This window comes from Syngnathoides biaculeatus, chromosome 3, assembly GCF_019802595.1.
Source record: "Syngnathoides biaculeatus isolate LvHL_M chromosome 3, ASM1980259v1, whole genome shotgun sequence".
Lineage (NCBI taxonomy): Eukaryota > Metazoa > Chordata > Actinopteri > Syngnathiformes > Syngnathidae > Syngnathoides > Syngnathoides biaculeatus.
In genome coordinates this window covers 38,788,696-38,808,606 of record NC_084642.1, presented here as the reverse complement: position 1 = coordinate 38,808,606, position 19,911 = coordinate 38,788,696, and the positions used below count along the sequence as shown (strand labels likewise).

The 19,911-nt window shown below is 42.6% G+C and overlaps 1 protein-coding gene across 1 annotated transcript in view; it reads left to right on the top strand.

The window, feature by feature from the left end:
* The window catches only part of iqgap1 (IQ motif containing GTPase activating protein 1), an 83,075-nt gene that overhangs the window by 7,414 nt on the left and 55,750 nt on the right, over positions 1 to 19,911 (top strand). The window contains exons 3-4 of the mRNA XM_061815750.1: positions 9,837 to 9,993; positions 14,513 to 14,590. Of these exons, the coding sequence (XP_061671734.1) occupies positions 9,837 to 9,993; positions 14,513 to 14,590 (235 nt within the window). The remainder of the gene's footprint in view (positions 1 to 9,836; positions 9,994 to 14,512; positions 14,591 to 19,911) is intronic.

The window sequence follows — 19,911 nt, the reverse complement described above, 5'->3', positions numbered from 1 at the left end:
TAGGAATTATTCTTCTCAATCTCAAATTACCAAGAAGTGTTTACAATACCAAGTTGACTGATTTAAGAACAATGCATATTTAAAAAAAGAAAATAAACTGTCTGTCGCAGAGATGTTTATGGAGATTAACGTGTGGCAGGAATCGCTTCCGTGTATGTTCCATGGAGACGACTCCGCCCTCTTTTTTTCCCAATCATAGTTAATGAATGAGAGTTTGTGTAAAACCAGGGGTCATTTATTTAAATATTGGTATTTCTCTTGAATAGCAGCTGAAAGATCGATGGATTCCAGCAAAGGTGAACGTGTGACCGAATACGCTTCCATGTTTACGAGCCGTCAACCTGTCGTCTTTTTTTTTTTCAATCATAGTTTATGAATGCGAGTTTGTGTAAAACCAAGGGTCTTCTTGCTTCTTTTTCTTTCGGCTTTTCCCGTTAGGGGTCGCCACAGCTTGTCATCTTTTTCCATCTAAGCCTATCTCGTGCATCTTCCTCTCTAACATCCACTGTCCTCATGTGCTCCCTCACAGCATCCATCAACCTTTTCTTTCTTTGTCCTCTCACTCTTTTGCCTGGCAGCTCCATCCTCAGCAACCTCCTACCTACATAGTCACTCTCTCGCCTCTGAACATGTCCAAACCATCGAAGTCTGCTGTCTCTCACCTAGTTTCCAAAACATCCAACTTTGGTTGTCTCTCTAATCTCATTTCTAATCCTATCCAACCTGTTCACACCAAGTGAGAACATCAGCATTTTCATTTCTGCTACCTCACGTTCTGCTTCCTGTTGTTTCTTCAGGGCCGTCTCTAATCCGTACATCATGGCTGCCCTCACCACTGTTTTATAAACTTTGCCCTTCTTCCTGGCGGAAACACTTCTGTCACATAGAACACCAGACATCTTCCGCCAACTGTTCCACCCCGTTGGACCCATTTCTTCACTTCCTCACCACACGCTCCATTGCTCTGTATTGTTGACCCCAGGTATTTGAAGTCGTCCACCTTCTTCTCCCTGGAGCTTCAACTCTTTCTCCTCCACCCCTCTCATTCACGCACATATATTCTGTGTTCCCTGTTCCCTGCTTTCACTGCTGATCACAATATCATTTGCGAACATCATGGTCCAAAGGGAATCCAGTCTAACTTCGTCTGCCAGCCTATCCATTACTCCCGCAAACAGGAAGGATCTCATCTCAGAACCCTGATGCAGTCCTATCTCTGCCTTAAATTCTTCTGACACACCAACGGCACGTCTCACCGCTGTTCTGCTGCCCTCATATATGTCCTGTACTATTCTAACATATTTCTCTGCCACACAAGACTTGCCCATGCAGTACCACAGTTCCTCTCTTGGTACTCTGTCATAGGCTTTCTCTCGGTCTACAACGATACAATGTAGCTCCTTCTGACCTTCTCTGTACTTTTCCACGAGCACTACAAGACAAATAGTGTATCTGTGGTACTCTTTCTCGGCATGAAAACCTACTGTTGCTCGCAGATACTTACTTCTGTCCCGAGTATAGCCTCCACTACTCTTTCCCATAACTTCATTGTGTCGTATTCCTCTGTAGTTTCCACAGTTCTGAACATCGCCTTTGTTCTTAAAAATAAGGACTTGCACACTTTTCCGCCATTCTTCTGGCATCTTCTCTCCTCCAAGTATTCTATTGAATAAATTGATCAAAAACTCCACAGCCACCTCGCCAAATTGCTTCCATACCTCCATGGCAAGTCATCGGGACCAACTGTCTTTCCATTTTTCATTCTGTTCAGTGCCTTTCTAACTTCTCCCTTACTAATCCTTGTTATTCACGCTTGCCTCTTCTACTCTACCTTCTCTCCCACTTTCTTCATTTCATTAACTTCTCAAAGTACTCTTTCCATCTACTTAGTACACCACCAGTAAACATATTTCCATCGCTATCCTTAATCCCCTTTACTTGCTGCACATCCTTCCCATCTCTATCCCTCTGTCTGTCTGTAGAGCTCCTTTTCTCCTTCTTTTGTATCCACCCTGGAGTACATGTCGTCATATGCTTCTTGTTTAGCCTTCGCCACCTCTATCTTTGCCCTGCGACACATTTCAATATATTCCTCACGCCTCTCCTCAGTCCTCTCCGTGTCCCACTTCTTCTTCACTAATCTCTTTCCTTGGATGACTTCTTGTATTTTGGGGCTCCACCACTAAGTCTCCTTCTCCCCTTTCCTACCAGAAGACACTCCAAGTACTCTCCTGCCTGCCTCTCTGAATACCTTGGCAGTAGTATTCCAGTCTTCTGAGAGCTATTCCTGTCCATCTAGAGCCCCTCTCACCTCTTTCCGGAAGGTCACTCAACATTCTTCCTTTCTCAACTTCCACCACCTGATTCTCGGCCTTACCTGTGTAAAACCAAGGGTCATTTATTTAAATATTGGTATTTGTATTGAAAAAATCTGAGAGGGTTCATCACTATGTGGGATTTTATTATTGATTGAGAACAGATCCAGCAACGAAGTGTCCAGACTTTCATACGGTTTCAAAGTTTTCCGTGTAAATCTCGATGACTTACTTACCAGATACATGTATATATCCAGTTGTCCCAGACAAGCGGAAGCAAATTAAGTCCAATTTCTTAGTGGCAAAAACATCGACCTCGGCATTAAATATGGGTCCTCTATGCCAAGTGTTTCTCATTTTTCCACGTACCTTCGTTTGTTATCACCTTCTAAATGTTTAATGGTATCGGACAAAACTCTGGGCGTCGTGCTAGACATTGTTTCATCTCAACAGCCTTAGCTTTGAACAATGCTTTGTTTGAGATATATATATATATATATATATATATATATAAGTGCACACACACTATCGTAACTTTGCTCACTTTATGGTAGGGCTTCCCGCTCATGTCCTGTGGCTCCTTCCTGGGTTCCTCCCCGTTATTGTTCCCTTGTCAAACACCCGTCCACCCTCTTTTTTAACAAAGAAGAGATGCCGCCCTATCCTCAGGCCCGGCGGGGACTGACTGCATAGTGGGCCCTTCAAGTGGGGGGGCATATTGCTCTCCTTGGGGTGGGGGAGATTGTGTCGAAGCATGTTTGGTTTTAGCATCAGCACAGCGCGTCGGCGGCATTATGAATAATGCATAATGGCAAGCCACAAAAGTGTAACTTCTGCTGTCTTTGATCATATCCAGAAGTTTTAGTTTTTTGGTAATGGTCACCATCTTCCTCTTCCTCTTGAGCGCTTCGGAGGAAGCTTTTGCATCACCACAGCGCTTCGGCCGCATTGAGATAATGAAATGTTAACACGCAGACAGTTAACAGAATGGAAAATGGCAGAAAGGAAGCACAAAGGAGAGGCTGGGAAGAAAATTGCTGGGTGAGACTTTGATGATGCGCAGCCAATCAGCTCACGAGATAAATCCACATATGCTAGTATTGATGTTGCGCCAGGGACCAATCACGTGTCTTGCATCAATGTGTCTTCCCGCAATATGCCAATATGGCTGTATTTTTCAATTTTTTTTTTTGTTTTGGGGGGGGCACGTGAAGCTTTAGGGCACAAAAAGTGAAGTGCGAAGTAGCAAGGGAATTTAAAATCTAGATTCTTATTCTGTATTAGTTTTTTCCCCCCAGTTAATATTCGTTTATCACCGTCAAAGCCATACAGAGAGAGAAATCTTCAAAAATATGAAATCTCAGTGGATTAATTTGAACAATCTGCTCATGTTGGTGTTACACCTGTAACTTGTCAGCCAGTTTGTGGTTGACCACTTTTGGAATGAAAGGAATGCCTCTTGCAGGTGTATAGCAAGGTGTGTGAGCACAAGAACTTATGAGCTAAAGGAATGAACTGTTGCTCCTTCACAATTGTTTTTCGCTGTCAATTGGGACCAGAACCACCTGCGAAAAGTGGAAAAATCGCAAAGTAGTGGGGGATGTATGTTTATGTGGGTACTAGAACCATTAAAATATGTTAACAGTATTTGTACTTAGCATATTTGAGACAAAAAGAGGTATTTAGTTAAATCTATAAAAATAAAACTTTAAATATATAACATAATATAGACTATCATAAATTTTATAATATGAATAAAAATTACAAAACTATTTTATTACTCTGTAGTTATCAGTCATCACTTGGACACTTCTGCTGGATGTGCTCCCAATGTAGCTTGGAGATGGGGAGGTTTTTTTTGGTCTGTGTGTGTGTGTGTGTATGTGTGTGGGCATAAATACTGTTTACATATTTTAATCATTCTGGTGCCCAGATACACATACATGAAAATTCCCGGGTTATTTTGCGGGAGGTCGACGGTGGTAGGGGGTGGGGGGGCGGATGTTTGTTGGGGTCAATCCTACTTTGCGTTTTTTCCACATTTCGCAGGGGGTTCTGGTCCCTATTAACCACGAAAAACGAGGGATTACTGTTTAGTTCAGTTGTATTTATCTTTAAAGATTATTCGAGCTTTAAAGTTTATGCAGATGCAGTTAATCCTTAAGAGCAATTTATTTTAAAATATTTAAATAGGGCACAGTGGTGCAGATGGAAAGCGTTAGAATACGGTTCTAAGTACTCAGGTTCAATCCCGGCCATCTCTGTGTGGAGTTTGCATGTTCTCCCGTGCCTGTGTGAGTTTTCTCTGGTCACTCCACTTTCCTCCCACATCACAAAAACATGCAACAATAATTGGACACTTGCACCTATGTGTGATTGTGATTTTGTCTGTTTGTCTCTACGTGACCTGCGATTGGCTGGCAACCAGTTCAGGGTGTACTCTGCCTCCTGTCCGTTGACAGCTGGGATAGGCTCCAGCACTTTCGCAATACTTGTGAGGCTAAGCGGCTAAGAAAATTGATGGGTGGATATTTAAATTGTTTTTGACCTGGCTCGTGTTTCATGAGAACTTGACTGTATTGGAATTTTCATCATTTTGGTGGTGCTTGGAGAGGAAAGAATATTTTTTGAAGCAGTACTTAGTGCCAGCAGTTCAACAACGACTGCTATAGGATGAGGATCAAAATCCGTGCCATTGATTTGTGCCTCAATGATCTAACTCTTCACCATACACTCTATAAAGTACACAGTTGTTTAAAGGGCCAGTGTCATGAAATACGTGATTTTTAATATGAATATTAATATATGAAAAAAACAGCAGCCAGTATGGACCCATGCTTTTTTTCACCACAAAACATGATTTTGACGTGCATGGCTTTTTGTAACTCCCACCATGAAAATCCTCTCGAGGGATTTTTTTTCGAGAAGAAATAGGAATTGGTGTACAGGGCAGTAGCCCACTCAAGCGGACTCGTCTGTTTCTATTAGTTTTACCTGCGTGAAGGTAGCTTTTTGTTCCTTAGTGTTAGACAAAATGCTGGCTCGTTGCATTGCTGGATATTGCTAGAACACTCGGGAGGATGGATTTACCATTCATAAGTTTCAAAGAGACCTAGTTTGTCGTGAAAAATGGATTGCATGGGTGCAAAGGACAAGAGCTTCGTGGGTTCCAAATGACAGGTCGGTGTGTATCGAGCTACTAAAAAAAAAACAATTGTTCAGGGGGTGGGGGAGGACGTAATCCTTTCAGAACAGAACACAATAGGTAAGTCAGAGGTGGTAAATGTGTTGATGTGCCCGTCGGCCCCGTGCCCGCCGATCCCGGCTTCGGCCGAGGTTCTGTGTCCCATAGTAGGTGGGCGACGAGCCGCCGCCGAAGCCGTGCCTCGCGGAGGAGCACAGCTTCGGCCTTGCTGGCTCATACATGGTGTCTGGGAGTCTGCTGTTAGTTAGAAGTGATCCGCATATCATCTAAATATGGCTCAAAACCATAGGGTGATATTGCCTCGGTCACTTCACTCGGTTGTGAGATGTTCTCTTTTTCGAAAAGAGCTTCCTTGTCTGAATGGGCGTGTCCCATAGTAGGGGCCACAGCGTGTTTTTAATGGCGAATGTCCGGGGTGATGTCATGGGCAGTAGATGTAGCCAATGTGGTGACCACTTGGATGTCGAATGACACTTCCGCAACTTTGCGCATGGATGACGCGCTCTCCACTCATATTTATGTTTCCGTAAAGGCTTGAAGTGAATAATGTTATATATTTTTCATTTCAATATCTATTTTAGAATGTTTATAGGGATGACACTTGGGCTTTAAGGTACATGGCTTGTTGCAATATAATAATTTTGGCCGGATTTATTGTCCTGTTTTTCTCTTCCACCTCCAGAGATTTCTGTTTGGGACTAATTCTCATGGAATTAATGTCCACACTGATAAAGAATGTAATCTGAATGTCATTTCTCTCTGAGCTTTTCATATATATTTCATGGAGACGTCAATTATGTTGCAGTCTTGGATAAATTTTGTGTTTGGTATAACTCCTCAAAGTCTTAAGTTCAGTTATCAGTTGTGTTTATCGTCAAAGGCTGCTGCAGTAACAGGCCACTTAGTGCACGGATTCCACTGTTGCAGCAATCCATGAAATGGACCATTTGGCTCTATTTAATTATTTTTGGAATGATAAAACCACAATTCATTCTTTTTAATGGTTGGTATGATATGGTATGCTTGTGGGATTTTCACTATACAATCGGTAACCAAGTGACGACTTAGACCGGTTCCGACAAAACAGTCGTAAATTGGAGTTCATCACATTCTTCAACAAAAGCTTTAGCTGCAGGCACATCACTGCTAGCAGCCTCCCCTTTCAATAACGTGGTGAACCTTGTAACGCTATTGAAAGCGACGAAACCATCCAGCACTCCTTATGAGCTCATTTGAAGCGTATATTCTTCACCTGGACATTTGTTCAACATGTGAAATAAGCCTTAGTTTGGAGTGCTTGCAACATCCCCTTCATCTTTCTTTGCTTACTGTCTTCAAACCATGTGAATAACAACTTTTCCACCTCTGAAATCGATCACATTGTTTTGTGATTGTTGACTTACCGCTGCTTCTTTCACTGCTTTCTTTTTAGTCACTCAGTGTAGTGGTAGTGTAGTGTAGTGCTGTGAGTGTGAGATGCTTAGATGCTGGGATGCTGCGCTGCAATAACTGTTATCCATGATGCCAGACTGCCACAACTATCTTGCGCACTGCACTGCCAGTAAAATCATACCTGATAGGCATTGGCTGGATGTGGTCGTAAGTACGGGTAGTTGTAACTCGGATACTGATTATATTGGAAGTTGTTCAAAATTAAACATTAACAACAATCAAAAGAAACGTGCTACTTTGTTAGTAATGTCTAAACCTTTTTTGTGTGAAATGTGTTGGTTGATATGATGTCAGTTCACATAACGAAGAGTCATTTCATTGTTTGTTTATAGGCTACAATGCTCTCTAAACCAATGGTGTAGCTGAGCTCATTTTGAGGCCTCCTCCATTAAACAAATGAACACAATAATTCTGCTTGACTTGCCAGTTAACATGGCTCCTACCTAGGTTTTTCTAATCAAAAATAACCCTGGATATAAATTAATTTTCAAGCACTGTATATGTTTGACACTATCATGCAAAGAAGTGTGGAAGTGAATTCACCAACATCCCTCTAAGTGTCATGCTAGATTTAAATTGTCAAGAACAGAGGATGTGCTGTATTTCTACAGCAGTGGGCTGAGGGAGGACTGATCTGTTCGTGGAGATACAGTGGGCACTCACACGCTTCTTCCTATGAGTTTGACCTGAGATGATTATTGCTTTATAATATATGGTAACCTATATGTAACTATTTTTGTGCAGCTGGTTTGCATTAAAGTAGAGCATTTTGACTCTTCTACTCTTCTTTAGATTCGTGTAAACGTTTATAAATTGACGATAGTGCTCCTAAGTTAAGAAACCTGACAACGCCGAATACCCTTCGATTCGTTCCAATGCTCTGCCGGACTGCGAAAGTCTCATTTTTACATACCATGACAAGTGTTGTGTGTATTTTTTATTGTTTGTGGATTTTGACTGTCAAAACCAGTGACATGCTAAGTCATTACAAACAGAAGAGAAATTTAACAAAAACATTGTACCCCAAAAACTCAATTCTTGATGAAATATTATCCAAACAATTATTTTTCCAGTTCTTTAAAACTTTAAGGTACTGTGTTTTGTGTCCTATCATTTACTGTATATTTGTTGAGACTTGTTGACTGACTAATGAAAGCGTCAAATAAATTTTGGCTGCTTTCCAGTTGTTCAAACTAGTCAACTCTTAAAAAAAAAAAAAAAAACTATTATACCTGATGTCTCTCAGATTTATTGGTGCGTGTGTGTGAGCGTGCGTGCGTGTGGGTGTGTGCGTGTGTGTGTGTAAAGGATGTGCTGCCTGATAAAGGGGACATTAATCTTCATGGGGCCTTTCACTGCTCCATTTCATGGTGAAAGGGAAGTTTGTTCCTGTCTGGCAAGCCCAGCCCTTACACTACAGGATAACCACCCCAACTTCAATAGAAACCTTGTGTGGAGACCCTGTAGTCCAAAATCCCTGGAGAGGAGTTGTTTTAGCGGACACAGTACTGCCCTGTGCAGAGCAACTTGTGGGTGTCTAGGTGTGTGACCATTATGAAGTCAAAGTATCTTAAATTACTTTAGAATGTATGATGCAAATATTTTAGGAGTATGACCACACTGGAGAGGAACATACTATGCATAACTCTAGTGGTGAAAATGGTTAAGTGTTAGATGTACAGTGTTCCCTCATTATTCGCAGTGGTTATGTCCTGTCCCCCCCGGTTCTCCATATAATGAAAATCTGCAAATAATGGGTGGAGTATTAAAATACCTGTTTGATCTGCATCATATTTCTGCGACCATAAGCCGCACTTAAGTCCTACATTTTCTCCAAAATGGAGAGCGCACCTTAAGTGCACAAGTTCATCATCTGTAAATGTTGTTGTGTGGCTAGACCAGTGAAGTACACTTGAACACACTAATTACATTGTTAGCATGCATGCTACCATGTGTTTTAGCACGTATGCAAGGTAGCATAAGATTGCGTCCACGATTTAGTAAGGAACAATTTAAATTTTATATTTGTAGCAGAAGAAGCTTATATTATCTCACATAGTGGCAGTGTAGGGGAGTCATTAGGGCCCTCTAAAAATGTTGTTTGTGGGGCATGTGGAGGAACAATTAGAAAGATGGAGCCATGCACTGGAAAGGAGCGGAATGAAGATAAGCTGAAGCAAAACAATGTATGTGCAGGAATGAGAGGGCTGGAGGGGGAAGAGTAAGGCTCCAAGGAGAAGAGACAGCAAGGGTGGAGGACTTCAAATACCTGGGGTCAACAATCCAGAGCAATGGTGAGTGTGGTAAGGAAGTGAAGAAACGGGTCCAAACAGGTTGGAACAGCTGGTGTCTGGCGTGTTATGTGACAGAAGAGTCTCTGCTAGGATGAAGGGCAAAGATCATAAAACAGTGGTGAGGCCAGCCATGACGTACGGGTTAGAGACGGTGGCACTGAAGAGACAACAGGAAGCAGAACTTAAGGTGGAAGAAATAAAGATGTTGAGGTTCTCGCTAGGAGTGAGCAGGTTGGATAGGATGAGAAATGAGCTCATTAAAGGGACGTCCAAAGTTGGATGTTTTCGAGACAAGGTTTGAGAGAAGAGACTTCGAAGGTTTGGACATGTCCAGAGGCAGGAGAGGATGCTGAGGATGGAGCTGCTGGGCAAAAGAGCGAAAGGAAGACCAAAGAGAAGGTTGATGGATGTTGTGTGTCTTAAATAGAATTTGCTGTTCTGATGTAACACTTTTTCCTGCCTAAATATGGTATTTTAGAATTTGACAGAAAAGCTCGTTACTTATATGAAACTAAAAATCAGTTTCTGTAAGACTTGAAACTGAAATGGACAATGTTGCTCTCCTTGCAGATGGATGGAAGCATGTTTGGATGAAGAGTTACCACCTACAACTGAACTGGAGGAGGGCCTGCGTAATGGAGTATATCTAGCCAAACTCGGCAACTTTTTTGCTCCACGCACTGTCTCACTTAAGAAGATCTACGACCGCGAGCAGACTCGTTACAAGGTGACGACCTGTGTTCACACAGTTACCTTGAAAAAGTAACAAATTAACAGAGTTACTCTACTGATTACTTGATTTAAAAAGTAACTTTTGGAAAAAAATAACACATAAGTTACTTTCAGCAGCTGCGACACGACAGGAATATCACTTATTCACAGTAGAAAAAAACATTTAACTTGACCATACCTATTAATTGGAAATATACGCCACACAAATTAGTAAATGATCAACATGAACCAAAAACATATTAGTGAAGTTGACGCCGGATTATGTGAGCAACCTACAGTGAAGAAATTAAGTATTTGAACACCCTTCTATATTGCAAGTTCTCCCACTAAGAATTCATGGAGTGGTCTGAAATGTTCATCGTAGGTGCATGTCCACTGTGAGAGAGTTAATCTAAAAAGAAAAATCCAGAAATCACAATCTATGATTTTTTTTTTCTTTTTAAAGATTTACTTGTGTGATACAGCTGCAAATAAGTATTTGAACACCTGTCTATCGGCTAGAATTCTGACCCTCAAAGACCTGTTAGTCCGCCTTTAAAAGTCCACCTCCACTCCATGTATTATCCTGAATCAGATGCACCTGTGTCAGGTCGTTAGCTGCATGAAGACACGTGTCCACCCCATACAATCAGAAAGACTCAAACTTGTAACATGGCCAAGACCCAAGAGCTGTCCAAAGACACCGGGACAATATTGTACAACTCCACACAGTTATAAAGGGCAAAGGAGAAATTGCCAAGCAGCTTGGTGAAAAAAGGTCCGCTGTTGGAGCAATCATTACATTACACGACAGGACTTGGTCAATGACCTGAAAACAGCTAGGACCACTGTTTCCAAGGTGACTGTTGGTAATACACTAAGACGTCATAGTTTGACATTATGCATGGCATGGAATGGTTCCCTGCTTATACCAGCACATGTCAAGGCCCGTCTTAAGTTTTCCAATGACCATTTTGACGATACAGAGGATTCACGGGAGAAAGGTTTTTGGTCAGATGAGACCAAAATGGAACTTTTTGGTCATAATTCCACTAACCGTGTTTGGAGGAAGACAAATGATGAGTTCCATCCCAAGAACACCATCCCTATTGTGAAGCATGGGGGTGGTAGCATCATGCTTTGGAGGTGTTTTTCTGCACATGGGACAGGACGACTGCACTGTATTAAGGAGAGGGTGACTGCAGCCATGTATTGAGAGGTTGGGGAATAACATCTTTCCCTCAGTCAGAGTTTGGAAGATGGGTTGTGGCTGGGTTTTTCAACATCACAATGACCCGAAGGACACAGCCAGGAAAACCTGTGAGTGGCTCCATAAGAAGCACATCAAGGTTCTGGCGTGGCCTAGCCAGTCTCCAGACCTAAAGCCAACAGAAAATCTATGAAGGGAACCGCAACTCAGTGTTTCTCAGCAACAGCCGAGAAACCTGTCTGATCTAGAGAAGCTCTGTGTGGATGAGTGGGCCAAAATCCCTCCTGCAGTGTGTGCAAACCTGGTGAACAACTACAGGAAATGTTTGACCTTTGTAATTGCAAACAAAGGCTACTGTACCAAATATTAACATTGGTTTTCTCAGGTGTTGAAATACATATTTGCAGCAGTATCACACAACTAAATTGTTAAAAAAAAATCATACATTGTGATTTCTGGATTTTTCTTTTTTTGATCATCTCTCTCACAGTGGACATGCACCTCTGATGAAAATTTCAGATCCCTCCATGATTTGTAAGTGAGAGAATTTGCAATATAGCAGGGTGTTTAAAGCCCAAGTGTCATCCGTATAAACTAAAAATACATATAACTTTATTCACTTCAATGTCCATACAAAAAAATAAATGTGAGCGGAGAGCGAAGTGTCATTCTACAATATCCAAGTGGTCGCCATATTGGCTGCATCCTCGGTCTGTGACGTAGCCAATAAAAACACTCGGTGCACCCTAACAATGGGTGACAAAAAGCGTCGCTTCTGACATGGAAGCTCTTTTCGAAAAGGAGAACACCAGACAACCGAGTGAAGTTACCGGGGCAATATTACCCTATTGTTTCGAGCCCTCGGAGCAATATTCCACTATTGTTTCGAGCCATATTCAGATAATATGCGATCATGGCCAAACCCCATCCCCGTCCGATCCACTTTCGCGGCGGAGATGAGCTATTGCGGCTCATCGTAGCCGGCCGGTGTGGCTTATGACAGAGCCGAGCGGTGCTGCTTTAGGGAGTTGTTCATTGACGCCACAGTCCGCGAAGAACAACACAGTCGAGCTGGGGCGCTTTACTGCGCGCGCGCAGCTGAGTGAGGCATTCTTGGCTGGGTTCTTCAGAGTCACACCCGTCTGCAAAGCCCGACGCGCAGCCTTCGCAGAAGCCATGACTGCCGAACGCGGCGCCTCGGCCGGTGTGGCTGATTTTCGGCGCCGTGGTGGCATATAATGGAGCCGAGCTGTGCTGATTTGAGGGGGATGTTCATAGCCGCCGCAGTACTCGATGAACACCGTCGGGCCGGGGTGCTTTACTGCGCACACGTGGCTGAATGAGGCATTCTTGGGTGGGTCATTCAGATTCGCTGATGTCCGCGCAGCAGCCCGACGCCATCCGACGCGCACATCGACATATTTTGTACATAATTCTTTTTTTACGTTATGAGAGACCGATTACGTGGTCTGCCCCAAACTATTATTTTTTTAGTAGCTGTACACACACCTACGTGTTATTTGGAACCCACGAAGCTCTCATCCTCTGCTCCTGTGCAATCCATTTTTCACAACGAACCAGGTCTCTTGCAAACTTATGAAGGAATGAAGCAAAGTCCAGCAATGCAATGAGTCGGCATTTTGGCTAACACGAAGGAATAACCAGCTCCCTTCCTGGAGGTAAAACTAATCGAAACAAACGAGTCCACTTGGGGGAGCCATTGTCCTTTGCGTCACTTCCTGCTTCTTCTCAAAAACAAATCCCTCGAGAGGATTTTCATGGCGGGGGTTACAAAAAGCTGTCTACGTCAAAATCACGTTTTGTGGTGGAAAAAAACGCATGGGCCCATATTGTCTCACGTTTTTTCATTAATAATATACTAAAAATCATCCATTTCATGACAGTAGCCCTTTAAATACTTATTTTCTTCACTGTAGTGCAAAGCAAAGCAAACTCATTTGCATAGCGCATTTCATACACAAGGTAAGTAATTATGCTTGACATGATTAAAAGTAGACGAAACATTTTAAAACTGGATAGAAAGTAAAATGACAACCATATATATATACACACATATCTATATATTATATATTCAATTAAAACTGCATACAGTGCAAGAAATATGATTAAAAAGTGGGAATTCTCTAAAAAAAAGCTGGATTTAAAAATTTTCACACTTGGGGTTGACCTCAACTCTGTTGGCATCTTATTCCATTTGTGTGCAGCATAATAGCTAAATGCTGCTTTAGACAGTGGGCCCATACCTCAATTGAATTGTAGTCATCTAGAGACACTGCTAAATATAATGGCGTGTCAGCTGCATAGCTATGATAGTTAAAATTAAAGTTTTGAAGAATGATTCAAGGTTAGCATATACAGGCTGAACAAGAGAGGTCCAAGAACTGACCCTTGAGGGACCCCATAGGTCAATGCCATTTGTTGAGATTGAGCCCTTCAAATAGTTACAAAGTAGCTCCTTTCTGCCACAGAAGTGTACCTTCTGCCGGTCTTTGATCATATTCAAAAGTTTTACTATTTCACAGATCGTCATTTCTTCCTCTTCCTCTTGGGCACTTCGGAGGAAGCTTTCGCATCAGAACAGCGCTTAGGCGGCATTTTGAACACAAGAGGTTATTGCGCAGACAGTCAACAGCATAGAAAATGGCAGAAAGGAAGGACAAAGGAAACAGTGGAACAGAAGTTGCTCGGTGAGGCTTTGATGATGTGGAACCAATCAGCTCACGAGATAAATCCCCACCTGCTCTCATTTGTCGATGTCGCGCTGGGCACCAATCACGTGCCTTGTATCAATGCTTCTTCCGGCAATATGCCAATATGGCTGTATGTTTCCAAGTTAATTTTTTTATGATTTTTTTTTTTAATTTTTTGGGGTGCAACAAAAACTGAACTGCACTGAAGCCGCAAAATGTGAAGCGCAAAGTAGCGAAGGAACCCTGTAAATAGATAGATTCGTAAAATAAGTCATGATGAAATTAATTAATAACTGAAATGAGTAAAATAATGACATCAGTTAAAATCTAAACTAAACAGGTGAGTCTTGAGCCTTCTTTAAAAAGCATGTTCTTGGTGTCCTCTGGTTGGTTGATGTAGAGGTATGGGCCATAATGGGTGAAAGCAGCCTCTCTATGGGTTTTTGTTGTAGTTTTTGGTATGATTAAAGGGCCACTGCCAGATGACCCCAGGACCCTTGGGGGCTGATTTAAGATTAAAGCAAACAGTATTGTTAGATATTATGGTCCAAGATATTGACACATTTAACAACTAATTAACTGAGTTTAACATGCCAACCCTTCCTCTCTCTCAGGCGACAGGGCTGCATTTCAGACACACTGATAATGTCATCCAGTGGCTCAATGCCATGTCTGAGAAGGGGCTGCCAAAGGTGAGTGTTGCAGTTGCGGAGTGTTGCAAATGTTTGTTGCCTACAATGATAGAATCTCCTCCTCAAATTACACAAGACACACTTATTTGACTGAATAAAAAAATACCAGTTTCTTGCTTTACCTGCATTGACAACGTAGCACTACACCTTGGACCGGGTGCCAGACAATCACAGAGTACATCACTAATTTTTATTTCTCAATAATACAAAGTAAAAAAATGTATAGATTCATCTTGCACTTGTACAAGAAAGCCTGTGGAATATATCTTTTTTTCAACAATCGGTTTAATGCCTAAACATTAAATACTTCATAACAAAGGGAATTAAACCTTAGACATACAAAGTGAAATTTAAATTCCAGCTCCCTAAAGAAAGGGAAACCTCCATAAATTTAAACAAATCTCAAATAATCTCAATCAATAATAAGTAAAGCAAAGCTAATTTATTCATGTCCTGTGGTGTAGTCCTGGGCTGATTCCTCACCTTTCTAAGGATCATTGAGACCTCACGAAGTGATATCTTGCATGGGGCTCCACTCCGATTGAGATTGACCGTCATGTTTAGCTTCTTCGATTTTCTAATGATTGCTCCAACAGTGGATCCTTTTTCACCAAGCTGCTTGGCAATTTCTCCGTAGCCCTTTCCAGCCGTGTGGAGTTGTACAATTTTCTCTGGTGTCTTTGGACAGGTCTTTGGTCTTGGCCATGTTACAAGTTTGAGTCTTTCTGATTGTATGGGGTGGACACGTGTCTTCATGCAGCTAACGACCTCACACAGGTGCATCTGATTCAGGATAATACATGGAGTGGAGGTGGACTTTCAAAGGTGGACTAACAGGTCTTTGAGGGTCAGAATTCTAGCCGATAGACAGGTGTTCAAATACTTATTTGCAGCTGTATCACACAAGTAAATCTTTAAAAAGAAAAAAATCATACATTGTGATTTCTGGATTTTTCTTTTTAGATTAACTCTCTCACAGTGGACATGCACCTACGATGAACATTTCAGACCACTCCATGAATTCTTAGTGGGAGGACTTGCAATATAGCATGGTTTTAAAATGTTAATTTTCTTCACTGTATGATTTAAAATAATGATAATTATTAAATTAATGAGAAATTAGGTGCTAACAACTCCAAATTGGTCTGGCACTGATTGCAATTGCTAACTAATTATAGGTGACAGTCCCCCCCCCATTAGACAATTATAGCGGGCTGGCCAACGACCTGAACAGCTGTTACTGCAAATTGGAAAAAGGACACCTTGACTCCACACACTCACCAAGTCGCACCACCGACCACTTTAACATTTACGGATTCTTTGTTGACCATCCATGAACAGGACGTGATATGGATCATCAAACAACAAAAGATCAACAAAGCGGCAGGCCCAGACATTGCCCCCATACTGCCTACCGCACGGACTAATTTTCTTCAGGCTTTAGAAAGATCGTCAACCTGTCTCTATAATTGTGTGAAGTACCAACCTGCTTCAAACGCTCCACCATCATCCTGGCAAACCGGCAATCTCGGGTTTAAATGACTACAGACCTGTTACCTTGCCTTCTGTGGTCACGTAGTCCCTTGAATGCCTCATTCTGGACCACCTCAAGAGGGTCACAGGTGCCCAGCTGGACCCACTGTAGTTTGCCTACTGAGCTAACAGGTTTTGTGTTTATGCAGTCAATATGCGTCTGCACGTCATCCTTGACAGTGAGCGGACCTATGCAAGGATCTTGTTAGTGGACTTCAGTGCTGTGTTCAACGCCATCATCCTCCAACTCCTATCCTCCAAGCTTCTCCAGCTCAGCGTTTCCTCCGCCATCTGCCAGTGGATCTACAACTTCCTGACAGGCAAGATACAGCAGGTGAGGCTGGGGGACACTACCTCATCCACACACACACAATCAGCACCGTGCGACGCCAAGGTTATTTGTTCTCCCAACTACTCTTCTCTTCTCGCTCTACACAAATGACTGCACCTCGAGGCAAAGGGCTGTCAAACTCCTGAAGTTTGCAGATGGCACAACTGTCATCAGGCTCATCAAAGACGGCAACATGTCTGCTCATCGACAGGAGGTGGAGAGGCTAGTGCTTTGGTGTGGCCAACACAACCACGAGCGGAACAGACTACAGACAGACAGAAATGATTGTGGACTTCAGGAGGCATCCTTCACCACATCTACCTCTCATGTTGTCAAACTGTCTTGTGTCAACAGTCAAGACCTTGAAGTTCTAGTGAATTACAGTCTCACAGGACCTCAAGTGGGAGACAAACATCAACTTCATGTTCAAAAAGGTCAAGAAAAAGGTGTTTTTCTTGCAGCTTCTGAGGAAGCATGGCCTGCCACAAGTCCTACTGAGACATTTCAACACCGCGATCGTTGAATCAGTACTGTGTACCTCCATCACAGTCTGCTTCAGGGCTGCCACAAAAAACGACAAACCGCGACTGCAACGGACAATCAAAACTGCTGAATGGATTGTCAGCACCACTCTACCCACCCTTGAGGACTTGCACGGCACTTGAACTAGGATAAGAGCGGGCAAGATCCTATCGGATCATCCACATCCTGGTCACCAGCTTTTCCAACTCCTTCCATCGGGTAGGCGCCACCGATCAATGCATATCAAAAGTATTACACATTCCAACAGTTTCGTTTAAGAATTAAATTAAATTCTTGAACAGATAACCTCCAATTCCAGTGCAACATGCTCCCAGTTTTCTGCCTTGAGTTGTCATATGCTGCTGCCCAATCAATATTAATATGATAGGAGACAGACTATTGCGCAACTCATCACTGCATCACATCCTTAAACAATTGCCATTGCACTGGACTATCGCTCTTTTGGGCATGCTAGGAGACTGCATCCCTGCACAAATGTGAGTTCTTATGGGAAAATAATTTCCGTTCAGTTGACTTGTCTATTGTCCTTCATTCCTCTTCGTCAATTTATTCTGTTGTTGGTACTCAACATGTATGTTGTACTAGGGTGGCACCAACTAGCGAAGACAAAGTCATTGTGTGTTGTTACAGGCTTGGCCAATAAAGCTGATTCAGATGTTTTTGAATATTCAATAGGTGTATTTTTTTCCAGTCAAGTTTTACAGTGAACTTAAACTCGAGTGTCAATAAATTCCTTTAAACAAACATTCACTCAAACTCCTTGCTACTATGTCAGCACCTTTGCAACGCGTTATGATCACCTGGGCTCTGCATGCCGTTTGGGTGCAGCTGGATGTGTGGACTATTGAATGAAATGGTTGTATAAGATCATCTAGTCTGATCCGAGTACTCGTTTATTTTTTTGGCTGACATTGGACCAATTTCGGATTTCAAAGATGTATCAGGACACTGAATAATTGTATTGTTATGATTTTGATTCCAGCATGCAATTTTTTCTTCCTGTAAAAATTACATTGGTATTTCACACTACATTGAACATTGTTGCGACGAGATGTAGGCATGTCACGGTAATTACAATATCGACTTAGCTTTTGATAGACATGGTAGTTTTTCTAGACTCGATAAATGGTCATTGTTGTGGTCAGCTGGCGTGCGGGTCACACAGTGAGCCGACAGAGTTGGGTGGCTATGTCAATAGCCGCTTGTGGTTTCATGGAACGCCGGCAGACTCTACAGCCTTGCTCCATGTGTAACGCCTAGATTCAGACTAGGGGACTCAAGGGAAAGTTCATTTTGTTGTGTTGCTCACGAATTCTCTGTGAACTAACGAGTTAGGGAGCTAAACAGCTCTCTCCACTGCGTCTGTGTTGTTCAAAACATCAGTGGCATTGGGCTGTTGTGTGTGTTAGTCCCCAATTAACACACAAGGACACACATTATTCACCAAATGTAAATATAAATGTTGACGTCTAAAAGACCTATCTTAAGCAAAGTAATGACACAGAAGCTGGGTTTACAGAGACTTTTTTGCAATTCCAATTGAAATCAATCTTATTGATCATCTCAGGTCAACTGTGTGACGCCATCTATTCTGAATGGGCGTATACATGATGTGCACTCCATTTAATCAGCACACCCATGTGACATGCGCATATTGACTTGAATGTCACCCCATTTAGCAAGATGGAGGCCCATTGTCTTTACACCATTGTAGTCAGATGTGTTTTCATACATTTATTTAAAAAAACAAAATGCTTGAGAAAAAAAACATTTAGAAACAAGAGGTCAGTTATACACGAGCTCCGTTGGGAGCTGTCATACTCTATTTATGCATTGCATGAACATTGACTTCACTGAGCATTTACATCAAGAGCTACGGTGTACAGATAAAGTGCCTCCTGGTTCCATTCCAAGCTTGACTTGCAGCTCTTTATTCCTTATTTCAGACCCAGGGGCGATCCATATCAGAGAGTAAAGAGAGTCAATTTAATAGAGAACCAGGAAAGGAAGTTATAACATTGGTACAAATAATTTTAATAATTCTGCTTTAAAAGCAAAGAATAAAATAAAAAATAAGGGTGAGCCTTATTTTTCATGATTGCAGAGGTATGAAAAACAGCAACAGTATTGTTTTTGGAAAACTGTCTTAAATTCTTTTTTTTTTTTTTTTTAAACCGATCTGTGAAAGTTTCTTTTCGTACTGCCACTTGTACTTACTATATTGAACGAGGATTTCACTATGAATGTGCTTGTCAGCAGCAAATCCACACCGCCTCTGGGTGGTCAAAGACTGGTCAACCCTTTCCGGCGCAGTTACGCTGCGTCGACGTCGACAATCATGCGGCCATTGTTTTTTGGCCGGCGGAGCGGCCTTGCCCGGCTGGCCTGCTCCGGATCCTGCTAATTATGTCAGGCAACGTCCATCCCTATCCTTGACCTTCGGACAACTGTCCACCCAGCATTTGTGTCGTCTCGTACGCCGACCACACGACGGTGCTTGCACCGGCCCGATCGTAGCCGACCTCGTCGTCGCCCTGAGCGCCTATTTGCCTCTCCTTGTACAGTTCTTCATGGAACGTAACCTTCAACTGTCGGCGCCAAAATCAACTGCAACCCTCTTCACCAACTGGACCACCGAATTCAACCTCGACCTTGGAATTCAAATCTCCGGCAATGCAATTCCAACAGTGAACCAGCCAAAGCTGCTTGGTGTGACTTTCGACACCCGTTTTACGTTCCCCGCACACGTGAAGGACATCAACTCACGGCTGCACGCCCAAGTCAACACCCTGAAAGCACTCGGTGGCGCCTCCTGGGGTGCCAACAAAGGGGTGCAAGCCCCCAGTTACAAAGCCATCGGACGGCCCCTGCTCAACAATGCCGCCCCTATCTGGTCACCAAACCTAGGTGACAG